Genomic DNA, 18,256 nt, shown 5'->3' with positions numbered 1-18,256 from the left:
ACAGACAATATTTTATTTTAGTAAGCTTCATTCATTTATTGATCTATAAAATCTGCAACAAAACTCTGTCCTTGTGCTGGACTAGAAGGGATTTCGTTCTGTATCTTGAAAAACCTGATATGACGAATAATAACAAATTTGATTTAAGTACATATTAATTTGTTTGTGTTGTTTTAAAGAAACGTCTAATATGATAAAAAAAAAACTGGTTTTTATTTTTTAAAATTTAACTCTAAATCTGTTTTAGATTGATATATAATAAATATTTGTTCCGACTTGCCTTTGTAAAATATTGCATCTATAAGATTTGAACATTTAGAAACACCTACTCTTTAAATTGGTGATTTTAATAAAGAATTACAGATGCTTACTTCATTAGCAAAGTCAAAATCGTAAAGTCAGCAGTAAAAGATGTATTCTGTTGAATAATAAAACGTTGAAAAGTACTTTTTAATTAGTCTGATGATTTTCAATTTGTTGCAATTTTTTTTTCTATTTTCGTGTTGTATTAATTTAATGTACAGCATTCTCTTCCCTGCAAGTAAAATATTAGTAGTTATACAATTTTGTAACCTGCTGTTTTGCAATATGTTGCCATAGATATTATTTTTTGCTTAGAATAAAACCTTTTGTTCTTCCTAGTAAGTAGAAAACATGAAAAAAATATGGATTCCTTAATTATTATAAGTCGATGACATTTCTATAACTATCGTTTTCTTCTTCCGTTTTCGTAGATAATAATTATTGTACTGTAACAATGTTGAAAAAAAAACTAATATAAATAGTTATCAAAGGTACCAGGATTATATCGACTTAGTAAGCCGTTAACAGTGTGCATATAAAGCTTGGTGGATTGTTTAACTTTACATCATCTGATACAGGAACCGTGTACATGTAAGTAATACCTAAATGGAAAAAAATACTAATTAATTTATTTAACCTGCAGCAGCATTTGTGGATTTATTAATCTATATATATATACAGGAAAAACCTTTTAGATTTTAATATTTTTCGGATACGATTGCTTTCAAGCAATATGTAGACTTATACAGGTAGCTCAGAGCATTGCCCTCACGTCAATCGTTTTATTCTAAACATTAAGGAACATCTCAGATACTTATGATTGTCTTGCTTTTAAAGGTAAAAACAAAACAAAGGGAATGAACTTAAACAACTTTACTATAATGTTCTTTTCATAATCTTTATGTTTGACATTTCTCTTGACTTATATGCGTGTTTTAACAACACGGAAAATCAGAACTAAGCAGTATTTATATTCAGTGTTTTTATAAATTTAGGAACACGTCAGAGGGAATTCCCCAGTTTTGGTAATTATGCGCATGCGTATAGTTTTCTTGACTTCAAGGGGTATTATATGGATTCCCCACTTAATTTATTAATTTATAACTCATGGGATCTTTTCTATGTATGTCTGCTATTGACAAATGATTGAGGGTTATTGCTATTGCATAATTTTAAATCATATGCATCATTTAAATTAAAATAAATGTATTCCTCATCGTCAAAATGTAACGAGAACACCCCCTTCAGGCGAAATGGAGTCTTCCCTATTATCGTTTCGAGTTGTCTCTCTTCCGAAAATGGGAACTTCGTGAATTTTGAATCAAGACATCACGTCGAGTATTAGCTTGTTCTGTCGATAAACGTAGTATTATATAAATAAAGATCGCAATTTAAAAAGAGAAATGTGTACGGAAAGGAGTCATGATCATTGACCCAAAGGAAATTAAATATTTAAAGAGTTAGGAATGGGATTCCTCCTAGAATTAACGTAGGAAAATAAGTGATAAGATACAAAGTGAAATACGAAAACCTTCTCTCACCCTGAGTCTCAATGACTGCTGGGGAAAGGAGACTTGGAATTGATAGTACAAATATAAAACAAAATAGACCTAAGTTCATTGTTCATACACTTTTATCCGGGTTTGACTACTAAAGTATTTTGTAACTATTCAGGTTACGTAAATTAAATTTTATATGTATGTGACTGTCAGTTGACTTAGTTTTGAAAATAATATGATCCAGCTACATGTATACACGTGTCAATGAAAAAATGACAATCGTATCCTTCAGAACAATTTGCTCTTTGATTATTCAATGTAATTGGTTAATCTGCCTTCTAAATGTTGAAGGTTTTAAAATTTAATCTCAATCTATTCTTGAAGTGTGCAATTATAATATGTTTAACTGCATGGTGTGGCATTTTTTTTTCGACTGGTGAGTTTAAAGTCCCTTAGCACGTTATATTTTAATATTGTGTCGTTGTTCTCTTATACGTAATGCGTTTCCCTCAGTTTTAGTTTGTTACCCCGATTTTGTTTTTATTGTCCATTTATTGTCGAGTTTTGACCAGCGGTATACATCTACATAGTCATGGATCTACAATCTGTCAATACCTGTAACTTGGCATTGCACAAGGTCATGTTTCTCTTGCTGTTTGTGGCGTCTTTACACTAAATCCATTAGATGTTGGATGTGTACTGATTGATAGTGTAGTCTTAAATGCATGATTTTTTAATTAGTGGGTAGTGGCTCTGAACTAGCTGTCAGATAACTGCGAGTACTCTCAGATCTGTTCATTGTGTCTTTTTGTGTCGGGATGTATAATTACCCGGCCGCATCCACTTGTATTTTTGTCCATCTGACGAGTTAAGCCTTTTTCAACAGATATTTATAGTTTGTTCTTATGTTGTACTGTTAGACCACTGTCCCAGGTTATGGAAGGGTTGGGATCCCGATAACATGTTAAAACCCCGCCACAGTAGTTATGTATGTGCCTGTCTCAAGTCAGGAGCCTGTAATTACAGTGGTTGTCGTTTATTTATGTGTTACCTGGTTTTTTTTTACATAAATAAGGCCGTTAGTTTTCTCGTTTGAATTGTTTTATATTGCCTTATCGGGGCCTTTTATAGCTGACTATGCGGTGTGGGCTTTCCTCATTGTTGAAGGCTGTACGGTGACCTATAGTTGTTAATGTCTTTGTCATTTTGGTCTTTTGTGGATAGTTGTCTCATTTGCAATCATACCACATCTTCTTTTTTATATATGTATTTCACGAAATAGAAGGTTTAGTTTAGATCGTTCTTGAAACAGAACATATTTGCTAAAATAGAGAAGAAACTTTGCGATAATAATCGCTTTTTCCCTTTCAAACAAAGTGTGGAAAATATATTATATAAAAAATATGTGGTATAATTGCTAATGAGACACCTCCACAAGAGCCCAAATGACACAGAAAATTGAAATTGTAGGTTACCGATCGGCTTTCAATAGTGAGCAAAGCCAGCTATAAAAGGCCCCGAATTGATATATAATGAATATTAAAGAAGTTGGATTATTAAAAAATATCTTGTTTTACAGGAATTGAAGGAATACGAGAAAAAGTTCAAACATGTTGTATCCAGTGATAATCATTCTGACGATCAGCACGTTACATGAAAGTGGTGCTTCCTGGTGTACCGATGAACAACATACAAATTGCATGTGCATTCAATCAGATATTACGTGTAATGGAGAGCCGAGATTCACAGAAATACCTTTTAATATTCCAACATCTACCAAGATGTTGTAAGTAATGATGCATCATATAATTAAAAGCTAGAGGTCAGCACTTTGTTATATTTATTTTATTTTAATGCATATCTTGTTTACAATAGTATGAATGCTTTGAAATACTTAGGATTTTTCTGATCCCAGGCATAAATAACCTTATAAGCCGTATTTGACACAACCTTTTTGGAATTTTGGGTCCTCAATTTTCTTCAACTTTAAACTCTGTACTTGGTGGCTTCATAACTATGTTGGTCTAATGTAGACGAAACGCGCGTCTGGTGTATTTAATTTACACATACTTCTTTGATAGAGTAGGGACTTGCATGTATTATCTTAGAAAAAAGTAGAGAGGAAAACGTTACCTGATTTAGTCCTTTGAAATTAATTACGTATGATAGAAGACAACATTTGGTCTGCTCGGAAGCATGTACATGTAGTAATACAGCAACAGACATTTGAAATTGAATTGAACGAGTCTTTAATTCACTGAACTGCAAAAATATATCCGAATTTATATGCAATGAAAACAAATTATTGATATGTGATTGCAATTTTTAAATTTAGTAAAGGGTTTAAGTAATTTATGGTAACGCTATGCCTGGTTTAATAATTTACCAGTAATACATACATAGGTTGCGTTCGTTAAAATCAAAAACGTTACAACAGACACGGGTAAAGCGAACAAGTTGTGACCTTGTTAAGGGTATTTGAGTAGGGAATTTCTATTTCCATGGAACTAATGGTCAAACAATTATACCAAAAAATTGTTCTTTAGGGAAGAAAACAATTTATACTGGAAACTATCTCATAAAAGTCAAGGAGAAAAATTAGGGAAAAACAATATGGCTACTAACGGTTTTCATTCAACCCGAAGTAAAATTCTTGCCAAAGTATGGCGCCGTTTAGCTGTACAAGTATTGAATGTACACAGCCGCGTCCGGGTAGAATGGGGACGTTAAATCCGATGACTCATATATACAGAGTGCCACTTTATGCGATGTTAAGAATCATTCCAACAAATCTTTAGGGAGAGTTGGGCGTATGTTAATTGTCTAATTCTATCAGATTTATCCTCCGATTACAGTGCCTGTCTACATTTTCCAGAATAGCCTCTGTTACAGGACATTTTATAATTATTATTGATTTCTTCACATGCGCATCCATGAACTGTCTACCACTGAATTGTGTCTATCATTAATAATTATATAAACATGATGATTGAAGACAGATGCACATTTCATCAAAAAAGGTACTAATACATTTAAAGACTAGTTAAGACTGAATAAGATATTTCAAGTTAACAAAATTAGTGCAAATTATCGATGCTTTGCATCACCATGTTTGTTTGGCTATCCTATCTTTTCTCCCTTAAAACCTCATCATTTGCTAAAATCATATCCAGAACAACTTGCCTACGACTATGTCTTCAACCACCCCATTTATAAAGATATACCAGCAAAGCATGAACAAAAAATATCTCGATTTGTTAGAAACAACATTTAACCATTTTTTTTAAATATGGTGCTTAAGGTGTTACTTGCAAATACCCTCCATTAGAACTTACCAAACATAATTGATGTCTGATCACCGTAAATACAATAAAAAGGGGGGAAATTATTTTTATTCAACAAAATTACATTGTAATTAGGGCCACTTATTCAGATAAATTAACTGTTTATACTGATGTGTCGACAGATGGTAAGTGATTTGTATCACTGGGAACAGAGCTGCAACTGCCCATTAGCCAGCTGTCGCAGCCATAATTCCTGTTAAAACAACGGCAATAATTTTGGTTGTAAAATGTATTGCTACTCCAGACAAATCCAAAATTATTTTGTTCTGATTCACTCTCACGCGTACAAGCTATGCAGCATACTAAAATCTCTTTTCTTGTTTATCGAATTTATTATGTTCTCCAGTTTTTAATTATTAGACTTTTTTCTTCTTCATTTCCGCCAAATCAGTTAAAATCATAAACATACTTTGAATAATAAAATAACTACTGTCCTTATAAATATGTTCAAGTTTAGTTTATTGATTAACATAATAAAATGTTTTATGTTCTGAAATATTTACCTTTGTTTCTAATAAGTACTTAGACATACTAACAAGTTGTCGTGTTTAAACATCTACTCTGAAAGTTTTATTTAAAAAACTATTTGTTCATAAAATGTGATATTTTTACCACCATAAATATTGGACGATGTACACACAGATATTCAAATTATAACAAAGCGGTACTTACCAACTAATCACTTAGATTCACTAATTGTTCTTTGTTTTATAGAAATTTGGACAACAATAACATAACATCAATAAACTCAACTGTATTGTCTAGATTAAGATCACTTAAACAACTGTGAGTACATAATACTTTTATTATTCAAATTCAAGATTTATTTGATTTCAGAATGATTTCATTTCATAATAGTATCATGACCTCGTCCTTCTAAAGAGAACACATACAAATCCATTAGTTTACTTAGTAGACTCGATAATTCATAAAGTTTAGCATGAACATTTTTTCCGACGTAGTCGGTATAGTTTCGGTTTGTGCTCTTTGAACTTAAGGACGCATAACTATGGCAACAGAATACGCATGCTCGAAAATCCTTTCTGTGATTGGACAAAATGCTGTCATGATGGGTGATTTAGTTGTGTTTGAAAAAACATCTCGTTAATTATATCATGATGGAAAACAAGTGAAAAATTATAAACATTTGAACTAGATCTTTAAAAGATTTATATTTTTATTAAAATAATTGTTTCTCCAATAGCTCTTTGCATCCATGACAGCTGTTAATTCGGGACAATTATATAATTTTTAATGTAAACTTTGTTGTACGAACGTACATGACTTTTAGAACGCAAATACGCATGTGAGATTTCCGCGGGGTTTTGGTGAATGTAAACAGAAAGAGACGAGGACCGAGAATACAGAAGATTTAATTAAAGAGGTCCGTCATCATTAAGTCATTTTGCTTCTGAAGGGTATCGAAAGTTTTTTCAACATATTCTCAAATTTAAATACGTCGGATATCTTTTTTAAAGATAGTTCTTGTTTAAACATTAAGCATTATTTTCATTTAAAAACTCATTAATGCATTCATAAAAAGACACTCTTGTGTTCAGAAATTGAAAACACGGACAATGTCTTTGTTATAAGTAGTTCGCTTTTTAAACAATCTAAGTGGCCTTTTCCATTCGTTTTTTATGTGTTTTGTCATTTGATTTTGCCATGTGATTATGGACTTTCCGATAGTATTTTCATCTGAGTTCAGTATTTTTTGTGATTTCACTTTTATTTTACTTTATCTAGTGCAAAAAATACACCCCTACTTTTTTAATTTAATTTCTTTGTGATTCATTGAAAAAAAAAACATCAGTTTAACAATAAAGTAGATATTTTGTAAAAACACACTTCGTTAATTTGTAACTGATTTCAGGATAGAACAGAAATATTTGCATATAAATGTAAATGTGTCAGTTATATTTATGATTCACAACAATAACTATTGAACGTAATCAATTGATTTTGAATACATTTCAGATCGTTACAAAACAACCAGATTTCAAGTATAAACTCCGAGGCGTTCAGCGATATATTTTTGAGAGATTTGTAAGTATTTAATGGTAAAATTAATATACGAATGATCAATATAGGACTGTCGGTTTTTATGTGACTTCTGAATACCATACGTAATCTTATTTGTCTAAATATCATTTTAAAAAATCTACACAAGCTCCAAATAGCATGATATTTTGTATTTCAATTTCAACAATTGTATTCAACTTAATATTTAAGCATTAATAAAAATTAAAACAATAGTTTGAGGCTGTATTCTTCTGACTTTTCAGTCTCGTTCAGTCTCTTTGAAATCTCGTTCTTGAATTATTTCCAAAACATGTGATAGAAGTGGAAAATGTCAATGAATTTTTAAAATATAATAGTCACACATAAATCTCCGAAAAAATTGTGTATTTACAATGAATGATTTTTTAGTAATCCAGTTTTCAAATTTTACGACCAATCAAGTCAGTATTTTTAGCCAAAATTTTGAGAAAATGGGTGAGGGATACAAAATATGACTTTACAAGAATAATGTACATCCCATATCATTTCAGTCTTTTCAAATTTCTTAGATATGTATTTATTCAATCTATCATAACAAAAAAGTTGAAATTATATGCATTTTGTTCTTAAAAATTAAAAAAATTACAAAAATACAAAATTGACAGCATGGTAAATTTTACACAAAAAAGCGTTTAAATGTGATAAAACTTTCTTATATTAACACCTACCTATAGTTTTTGTAAGTAATATTTATTCAGATTGGTCTACTTCATCTTTATAGAAAGTATGAAAAAAAGTTTAATTGTGGAACTGTGATTTTTTTTCATGATTATGGCCCAAAATTAGCTAAAATTCGATGAAAATAGGAAAATCAGAAAAATTGGGCATTTTCAAAGGGCCGTAGCAAAAATTGAAGTGCACCACCATATGATTTTTTCTTCACCAATTATTTTGTTACAGTCTTATAATCCCAAAAACCAGGTTAAGAAAAAAAGTTTAATTCTAGAAATTTTTGGCTCCGCAGAGGTGTACATCCTTAAAGAGGTAGTGTGGACACGTGGACAATTATTAAGAATAAAACATTAATTTGTGATTTACATTGACGGTTTTAAAGTAAGGACATTAACATGACCTCGGTGAACCTAAGAAATTTTCCAGAGAACAGAATTAACCCAAATAAAGCTTTTGATTTTTTTATTTGTTTGTATTAACATGTTTACATTATACAATTTCTTTAACATTGAATTTTATATTGAAAGACGGTTGAGTGTTTTCACTCGATGTTGAACCAGCATTTGTTTTGCCTGATTTATCAAACAATAATCGTCTAGATAATTTGTTATACGAATATGCTTTGCTCGTTAATGAGCTTCCACAACAGAACACACTGATTGTTGAAACACAATTTTCGATACCTGTTGTGTATCTCGTGATTTAGTATATAATAATATGCATTTTTCAGGTCAAAATAAACTGCTCAATCACTTTTTTGTACTAAGTTTAAGACACGGTTTAGAGAATAAAATTTGAACTTTGAGACACTTGATCAAAGGCTTCAAATGTATTAAAAGTTTCAAATCGACTGTTTATATTTTTTATATCAGAATAGGTAAATCTTATGCAGGAACATTTGTGTTCTTTATTCCTGTTTGTGGAATTTACCATAAAATTTTGATTTGTAACCATCTTTTCTTTATTTGTTAAACCCAACTGTCGTTTGTTATTTTTGTCCAATTTGGCTTATAAAATTTAATGACTTAGTCAAATATCTCCAGATTGTGATTATTGACTTGCCTTATGTAGTAATTTTGATCTAACATTGTCACAAAAAGAACCTTTTTCTTTCACCATCAGCCTATTGCCTAAAAAAACCAAAAAGTCTGAAATAAGGTTTTAAATGCACCTATATTTTGTTCATTAGGCTTACCCGTCATATTTGGAAGTTGAAAATTTGAACATTCAGTTTTAGCAACTTTTTGGACCATTTATGTGTTGACTAGTATAAATGACAGGACTTCCTTTTCCTTTTAAAATGATGAGATGAAGCAGTCGATTAACGATCTTAATCTGGCAGTAATTTGTTTATTTGACGATTTTTCCAATAATAAACCAAAAGCTTGTTGCACGCAGTGTCTCTAGAACCATGAGTAATAGTCTGTCCACCTGAATAGGCTTATTTATATGTCCTTTTCTTGATGACCACCTGGAGTGACAGTTTGAGAAACAACGTTTTGAAAAGAGGTAGAAAATGTCCATACGATAATTCACCAAATTTACTGTCTCTTGAAATTTCTGCTCTCAATTCATTTTCTACATTAAATGACAAACCTGTTGTCGAAATTGTCTATGTTTACTAGCTATTTATTACGTCTTTAGCACACATGCTGCTAGCTGTTAGAGATTTACGAGAAGATTTACTTCTCGACATTTTTGCGTCTTCCGGTCTAATTGACTGACGATTTTCTCAATTTTATCAGATCGAAACGGAATAGCTTTAGGAGAGCCTTTTCACTTGACGAATGTATGGCCGTAATAAAAGCTTTTGTCATGTTACCAATGAAAAGTGTCTACCTCAATAATTCTATAAACTATAAAATTTCAGGAATATATAATTGATAAAGTAACATTTTTATAAGAGGAAAATATAGTGCGTGTGAACTTTTTTCGCCGAAGAAGATGATTCGGGAATAACGCATGCGTTGTGGTAGTCGATACACCCGAGTGCTTTATAAATATTTTATTGAGCGAACGGCGTAGTGAAAACTTAGAAGGGAGAGATAATCCTAATGTTATAACGTAAGAATGCTGAATTAATATAGAATTGACTTCCACTTTACCTAAATAAGTCTTTATCTCTAAAGATTGAACTATACATGTTGGTGAAAGATTATTCAGATAATGCTCCTTATAGATTGATATCATTTCAACTATATTTCTAATCTAAAGGTTCTATGCCTTTACAATAGTCGACCATTTTGAAAAAAAGGAGGTCTTAACAAACGTTATGATTTACTTAAAACGCTGGGTTATACTTTTTGGTTTCTTTAAACGTTTGGTGTGACTATTATTTACTAAGATGTTTATATGGTTGTAAAATTAAAACTGATTGGCAGACATCTTAAAAATTGCTTCCATATTGGAGTATGTCTATATATGAAAATTCAATTTGGAAAAAGTTTCATAATTTTATCATTAACCCTTAATCATTATTTTTTCTAAAAATGTGCACAAAACAGCTGGACTAGTCACAAAGGAAGAAAATGGGATCAAACACACTGCAAATTAAGTATAATAGTAATTTCCAGTCACAGAATGTAATAATCTGAAAACAATTAGGGGACGTAGAAAATAAGAAAGTTTACAATTTCATATAAAAATACACTTTGACTTTGATGTTGTGGGGTGATTTTTATCACATCAATTGATTAAAATAATGTTTTGATCAACTTGAATGCTAATGCCTCAATGGAAGAGCGGATTGTGTTGTTTGTATATTGAATCTAGTGTGAACTCTAATCTATAGTTATCCACGTGACCTTTATCTGTTATTTTGATGTCAGTAAACTTATAACTCTGATACACTGAATATCTGGCCTTAAGGTTAACGTTGCCCTGTTCAAACGTTTCATCTTAAACTTATTTTATACTGAGTGAATTTTTTATCAAAAAGTTACAATTTTACAACCAAAAAAAGAATGTGTATGATATTGAATGATGATCCTAAGTCTTTTCCTAAAATGTCCTGCACAAGTCAGGAATATCGCAGTTTGTATCTAATAGTTCGTTGATATGTATGTTGCGTTGTCTTTTATTTCCTTCTGTTATTTCATAGGTTTTAATTAGTAACACAGATTTGTTTTCTCTCAATCAATTTCTGACGTTTGAACATCAGTCTTTATTAACGGATACTCAAATTACAAAACACATACTCCCCAATTTACAATAGACTAAGAATGAATATTTTTTTTTTTTGTTTTTTGTTTTTTATAGAAGACTTGGTGGGAATAAGATTTCCTCAATAGCATCTGTACCATCTGGAATAATATCGCTTTCCAAACTGTAAGTACATACAGGTTTTTTCTTTCATGATCATGATTATACGAATCAAACAAAATAACGTTAAGGCTTTTTTATTTTTTTTAATTCTATGGTCGGGTTGTTGTCTCTTTGACACATTACCCATTTCCATTCTCAATTTTATAACAATACGTGTTATTGCTCAGAAATTGAAAGCAATAAAAACGTATCTTCATAAGAAGTTTTAAGTTGGAGAAACAATTCAAGAAGTTGCTTTCAGATTCCTGACCTTTTTCCTGGCCCAAAAGGGTGACTGGAGAATAAAATATGGTTGTCATCGGTCTTCCTTCGACAGGTAGTCCGGCGGCTACAACCATATTTTAGACGAATTGTGCTCATCCTGCTTCAAGCATGCAATTTGACATAGACCTTCCTCAATTATTACTCTTTCATTTCAGATAGGGACTGAGGCATTTGAAAAAAAGTGTCTCACTTCCGGTAAAATCCAAAATGACAGACGTCATACTTGAATCAGCCTAATATCGAAGGCTAGTATTTGAAAATGTGTTATTATCATGCTACTAGCATAATATTTGGTACAAACCTTTGTTATGCACTACTTTTGGACATATTTTATATATTAGATGTCTTCAAAAACCCTAAGTCCGGTTAAAATCCAACATGTCGGACATTGTACTAAAATAAGCTTATTTTTTAGGGAGGGTAATTAAAATGTGTTTTAACGTATTGCTACTATCATTACATTGTGCAGGAATCTTTCTTTGGTGCTTCTGCTGGAGACAATGTATGTTGTTTTTTTGTTTGTTTTTTTTTGTTTAACTGAGGTCGTCTTTACTAGTTGAGTATTCGAGTTGACTTGAATTGCAATATATAAATTTATACTTATACTACGGCAGTTATATTAATGAAACGTGTTACATTACAACGTTGGATAGCCTGATAACTTGGTTGTACAAGTTCGATTGTTTATATTTTAGAAAACAATCAGTGATATCTGCAGTTTAAGAGTAACTGACTATCTCAACTAAGAAGTAAATAAATTTGATGATGAATCAAATGGTTAAAAACATAAATTAAAAAAACAACGCTGTTGAAATTCATTTAACACTTATACTAAGGATTTTTTTTTTATCCCAGGCATATTTTATCTGAGCCGTATTTGGTACAACTTTTTGAATTTTGGGTCTTCAATGTTCTTCAACTGTATACTTGTTTGGCTTCCTAACTATTTTGGCCTGAGTGCCACTGGTGAATCTTGTGTAGCCGAAATGCGCGTCTGGTGGATCAAAATATAAGCCGGTACCTTTAAGAACTATTATACAATATTTTTTATATATAATTTACAGAGATTTATCAGACAACTACATTTCAAGCATAGAACCCGGAGCATTTTCTAGTTTTTCATCTTTGTATATAATGTGAGTATTTCGTGAACACATACAAACACTGTGTGAAGTTAAAATCGTATTAAACAAATAACATAATTAAGGTGTGTAGGTTGGGTTTTTTTTTTTGGTTTCTAAATACTTAATTTTAAACCAGAACTTTCTATTTCCTTATTAATGAAATCATAAATTGATTCAGAACAAGACATTTCATGTAATAGAAATAGAAAGCATTTAAAATGTGTCCATTTCAGAAGTATTTTTATTTGAGATATCAGCTTAGGATTTTTTTTTCAAATTATATCATGCATTCAAAAAACCGACGTTGACTTTCTTCTTTCTTTTTGAATAACGCTCTATATTTGGGTATTTATTGTCTCTGAGATTTAAAAATAATATTACCTTAGCTGTATTTGGCAAAACTATTATGATTTTTGGTCCTCAATGCTCTTCAACTTCGAACTTTATTTGGCCCTATCAAAATGTTTTGATTCGAGCGTCACTGATGAGTCTTGTGGAGACGAAACGCGCGTCTGATGTTTATATACAATTTCAATCTTAGTATCTATGATGTGCTTTTATATTTCACATAGGAATATTGAATTTAAAAATGTAATATGAAATCACACCTCGATTTTGATGCAGTGAGATGAGATTATATTTAAAAAAAAATCATTTTTATTGTTTTTTGTTTTATTTAAACATTTACATATCCCAATAGAAATTTAACAAAAACTGCTTTCATGTAGTACATAAAACGGCAGGGCGTACACCAAAACGTTGTGATTGGCTAAAACCGTTCTAAACAAATTAAAATTCAACCAATGACGTAACGTTATTTTAATTTTTGGTGTACGAACAATGAGATTACCCATAGTCCTTTAGATACTGAAAGGGCAATTGAAATTCTTGTTACACTTAAATGTATGCAATATAGATCGATTTATTCTAAATATTTTGCAGAAAATTACAAGGGAACAACATTTCCAGTATAACCGCCGATGCATTCGCAAATTTTACTACACTATCGGTTCTGTAAGTACAGACAGTTAATGTTCAGCCAATTTCAAGATATATTTGTTGTGCCCTTTATGGCTTGCTGTTCCTCTGTGAGCCACCGTGTCGAAAGCCGTACCTTGACATACAATAGTATATAAACTGTTACTTGGGTGGGGAGTTGTCTCATTGGCACTCATATCCCATCTTCCAATATCTATAATAAGAGATTTTTTGTCAATATGTTAGTTTTGTTTTGTTCGGGCGACATATCTCGTCATCATTATGTATCATTATACATGTTATATGAAGTGACATTTATGCATTTTAATTTCCATTTTGAATAAAATTCTTTATAATTTTGTAGAAATAAATTCTATTGTAATTATATTGTAATGAAATCAAAAGAACTTGTAATGCATCCATCTAATAAAAAATAGATTTTAGAAATAGTAACAGAAATTTACATACATGTATTTATATTGATGTTAATACTCTTTCGTGTCAATATGACTTGTTGGCAGAATTTGTTGTGTTATATCTCGTTTAATTTGTTTTACCCGTCTAACATATAATTGTAGAATCTGCACAATTTATTTAATTGTTTCACTTACAATTTAATTTCGATTCATCACTATCAATCAAATGATTTTTATGCCCCACCTAAGATAGTAGAGGGGCATTATGTTTTCTGGTCTGTCTGTCCGTCCGTCCGTCCGTCCGTCCGTCTGTCTGTCCGTCCGTTCGTCTGTCCGTCCGTCCGTTCGTCCGTCTGTCCCGCTTCAGGTTAAAGTTTTTGCCAAGGTAGTTTTTGATGAAGTTGAAGTCCAATCGACTTCAAACTTAGTACACATGTTCCCTATGATATGATCTTTCTAATTTTAATGCCAAATTATAGTTTTTACCCCAATTTCACGGTCCACTGAACATGGGAAAATGAAAGTGCGAGTGGGGCATTCGTGTACTGAGGACACATTCTTGTTTTTATTTAATCTTTATCACAATGAGGTTTGAGAAATATCTGGATTCTGAATTGTTTCTCGTCTGCATGACCAGAATATTACATTTCATCAAATTGTGGATTATAATATTCTTTCTTGAAGTGAAATTGTCGTTCTATAATCTTTGTTCCAACTTAATCCCGATGTTGAAATTATTTAGTAAATACTTTTTTTCTCAAATACTTCAGAGATTTACAAGGCAACAAGATTTCTTACATAGAACCCACAGCGTTCAAAGGTCCAGATGAATGGGAGTCTTTGTAAGTATTATTTAAGTACAATGTGCAAACATTTTCTAGTGTGAATTAATCACAAGGTTCGTCAATTTTGATGTTTATAAATTACTATTTGTTATATAGTCGCGCCAAATGCTTTTAACTCGTAAAATATCATTGTATATTCCATATTTGCATGAACACGTTAACCAATGATCTCAATCAGTATTGAGCTCAAGTTTATATATCTTTCTTGTATTATGATGCCCTCCGGTGGATCGCTATCCTTGCCGTGGTCGGAGGGCTTGCGTGTCTCAGTGACCCCAAGAGCTATGCCAGCTGGAGCTTCGTCTCCTGGTAGGGTTACCCATGCTGGACAGGTCGAAGGGTAGATACCAGACTAAAGTGATCCGAACATCGTGAGATGCCCGATGTTTTAAATAAAATAGGCTCTCCAACCCGTTTGCCGTGGGTTGCTACCCGTGTCGGTGGTTGACGAGATCCTTGTGGATGAGAGCTATAGCCAGACTCCTTACGGTCAGAAAATACCCGGACGGACGAGACTATAGTTCAATAAGCTGCTTTGGCTTCGAAATCATCTAAACGGGAGGTCGGATGGACCCGGTTCGATCAATCGGCTGGTCATGTCGAGCCCTTCAGTTAATCCTCAACAATAAGCTTTCTTGTTACAATTTTCATAATATACACATGTATTTTAAATTAAGCTATTTATATTTTGGATAACTGAAGAAGGCGATGGCTCATGGGTCAATCAAGTGGTACGCTTTCTTTTTCGCTTGATGGATACGCTCTGCTTGAGTATACTATTCTTGGAACATCTGGTGCTTTCCGCAGTGGATCTTGGGTGCTGATTTTGAGGACCAGCTACATTATATTTGGAGCTCGTTTTCAGCATTAGCACTCGATCCCGGTTCGCCACGGAAACACAGCATCGCCCTTGTAGGCACTCCGAGGTGGGTGGATGGCAAGAATGGTGAATCTTTCTCCTTTCATATGGCACAACAAAACAAACCCTCTAAATCAGCTTTAATACATAAGAAAAGAAAATGTGATGATTCAGAGCCCTGTCGGGAAGATGACAGTTGGCCCAGATTTATTGTAATAAAAGGAACAGAAGAAAAACCAATTTCAAAAATATCGCCCTTTGTAATTCACAAACAAATTCAAAGCGTTGCTGGTACTGTTAAAAAAGTTTCAAAAATGAGATCTGGCAATTTGTTGGTTGAATGTTCCAACAAAAGTCAATCAACAAATTTACTTACAATGTCTACAATATCAAACTTTCCTGTTTCTGCCTCTCCTCATAACAGTTTGAACAGCTGTAAGGGGATCATTCGAGACAGAAGTCAATACCTTGGTGACCTTACCGTGGAAGAAATCGGTGAGGAACTTTCAAGCCAAGGTGTAACTAATGTTATTCGATTTCAAAGATTTCAAATTAAAAAGAATGGAAATATAATCAAATTAAATACTTATCTTTTGACCTTTAGAACTCCAACTCCTCCTCCATCTATTACTTTAGGTTGCTTCGGAATCAGAGTTGACATGTTTATCCCAAATCCAATTCGATGCTTTACTTGTCAAAAGTTTGGTCATGGAAGCAAACAATGTCGTGGTAAGCAGAGATGCTTCAAGTGTTCTGACGAAGGACACGAGGGAACAAACTGTCACTCTGAATCTTCTAAATGTGTAAACTGTGGTGAGTCCCATTTTTCATCGTCTAGGGACTGCCCTGTTTACCTTAAAGAAAAAAATATTATTAAAATTAAAACAGAAAGAAACATTAGTTACCCAGAAGCTAAACAGATAGCTTCTGTTTCGAATGATCTCCTTGTTTCAAACAGACCATCGTACGCCAGCAAAGTTGTCCGCTCATTCAGTCACGAGAATACACAAACTCGCATGACTTGGCCAATTGATGCGGACAATTTTAAAATGCTGCCTGTTGAAACAGAACCTACCGATAGAATATTAATTCCAAGAAAACCAATATCTTCCAAAACCAGTACTCAGTCAACTCAATCTTCCCTACAGAGCTCACTATCATCACCAAAAAAAAATGAGAAAAAAAATAAAAAGAAAAAAGAAACAGTAGAAATACACAATTGGAGCGGTGAATCCGTCTGGGATCTTCCCAGTGACAAAGATGATTCTTCCACCTCCAAAAGTCTTCCTTCATCTGCATCCAAGAAGGTATCTTCTTCGTCCAGTACACAGTCTACCAGAGCCCCATCTCCTCTTCGTTCTCAAGAAAAGAAGGATGTCCAAAAGAAGCCAGGAAATACATCCTCTCAGAAGTCTTCTGATTCGAGGTCGCGGGGTAGGGGTCGAGGCGGAGTAACACCAGCTGCGCGTAGTCCTGCAGATCGACGACTCTCCTCGCACAACAGATTTTCAACACTTATCATCGAAACTGAAATGGAAACTGAAAGTGTTCCGCCACCCGAAAGATCACGATCTCAGGGTGAGCGAAATAAGAATGCTGGCAAACTCGACAGCATTCGCCCTTCTTTTATTAAATAATGACAAATATAATCCAATGGAATTGCCGAGGTCTTAAAATAAATCTTCTCGAGTTAACACTTCTAGTTCAGTCTTTTTTACCTATTGCATTTTGTCTTCAAGAAACTCATCTAAAAGAAAGTGACAACGTATCTTTAAAAGGATACAACATGTATAGCACATTTTCTAAGGTAGATGAACGTGCTGCAGGCGGATCATCCATTTTTGTGAAGGACAACGTCATTCATAGCACAGTCCAACTCACAACAGATCTGCAAGCAGTTGCAATTCGTTTATCATTAGACAAAACAATTACATTATGTTCGATATATATTCCACCTAATTCTATTATCGATAAAGCAAAACTCAAAAACCTCACTGATCAATTACCCTCACCATTTATACTTATGGGCGACTTCAATGCCCACAATCCATTATGGGGTAGCAAGACTCATAATGCCAAAGGTAAGATCATTGAGGACTTTGTCTCTCAAGAAGGATTATGCATTTTTAATGATGGATCTAATACGTATCTTCATCCTGGAAACGGGTCTTATTCTTCTATTGATATCACTATATGCGATCCCTCTCTGCTTCTGGATTATTCATGGCGTGTTCATGATGATCTATGTGGAAGTGATCATTTTCCAATAGTACTTGAACATCTTTTTAATTCTGCCCAACAGAGAGTACCACGTTGGAAACTTGACAAGGCGGACTGGTCCTTGTTTGAGAATCTCTGTCGAGCGGAACTTCAGTCAAAGATGTTTGAGACTGTGCAAGATCCAATTTTAACTTTTAATACAGTTCTAACGTCAATTGCTGACAGAACTATTCCTAAGACCTCGGCAAATCCAAAACATCCCAGTAAACCATGGTTTGATGACGCATGTGATCAAGCCATAGGTGACCGTAAAAAATCTGAAAGACCGTTCAATCAACAACCAACGA

The 18,256-nt window shown here is 32.9% G+C and overlaps 1 protein-coding gene across 1 annotated transcript in view; it reads left to right on the top strand.

Moving 5' to 3' along the window:
- Positions 1-407: 407 nt before the first annotated feature.
- Positions 408-18,256, top strand: part of LOC134717784 (slit homolog 1 protein-like) — a 59,358-nt gene continuing 41,509 nt past the window's right edge. Inside the window, exons 1-8 of the mRNA XM_063580278.1 lie at positions 408-894; positions 3,382-3,588; positions 5,861-5,932; positions 7,124-7,192; positions 11,138-11,206; positions 12,532-12,603; positions 13,534-13,605; positions 14,756-14,827. Of these exons, the coding sequence (XP_063436348.1) occupies positions 3,413-3,588; positions 5,861-5,932; positions 7,124-7,192; positions 11,138-11,206; positions 12,532-12,603; positions 13,534-13,605; positions 14,756-14,827 (602 nt within the window). The 5' untranslated portion in view covers positions 408-894; positions 3,382-3,412. The remainder of the gene's footprint in view (positions 895-3,381; positions 3,589-5,860; positions 5,933-7,123; positions 7,193-11,137; positions 11,207-12,531; positions 12,604-13,533; positions 13,606-14,755; positions 14,828-18,256) is intronic.

Source organism: Mytilus trossulus, chromosome 5, assembly GCF_036588685.1.
Source record: "Mytilus trossulus isolate FHL-02 chromosome 5, PNRI_Mtr1.1.1.hap1, whole genome shotgun sequence".
NCBI lineage: Eukaryota > Metazoa > Mollusca > Bivalvia > Mytilida > Mytilidae > Mytilus > Mytilus trossulus.
Note: the sequence above shows the minus strand (reverse complement) of the source record. Positions and strands in the feature narration are given on the sequence as shown.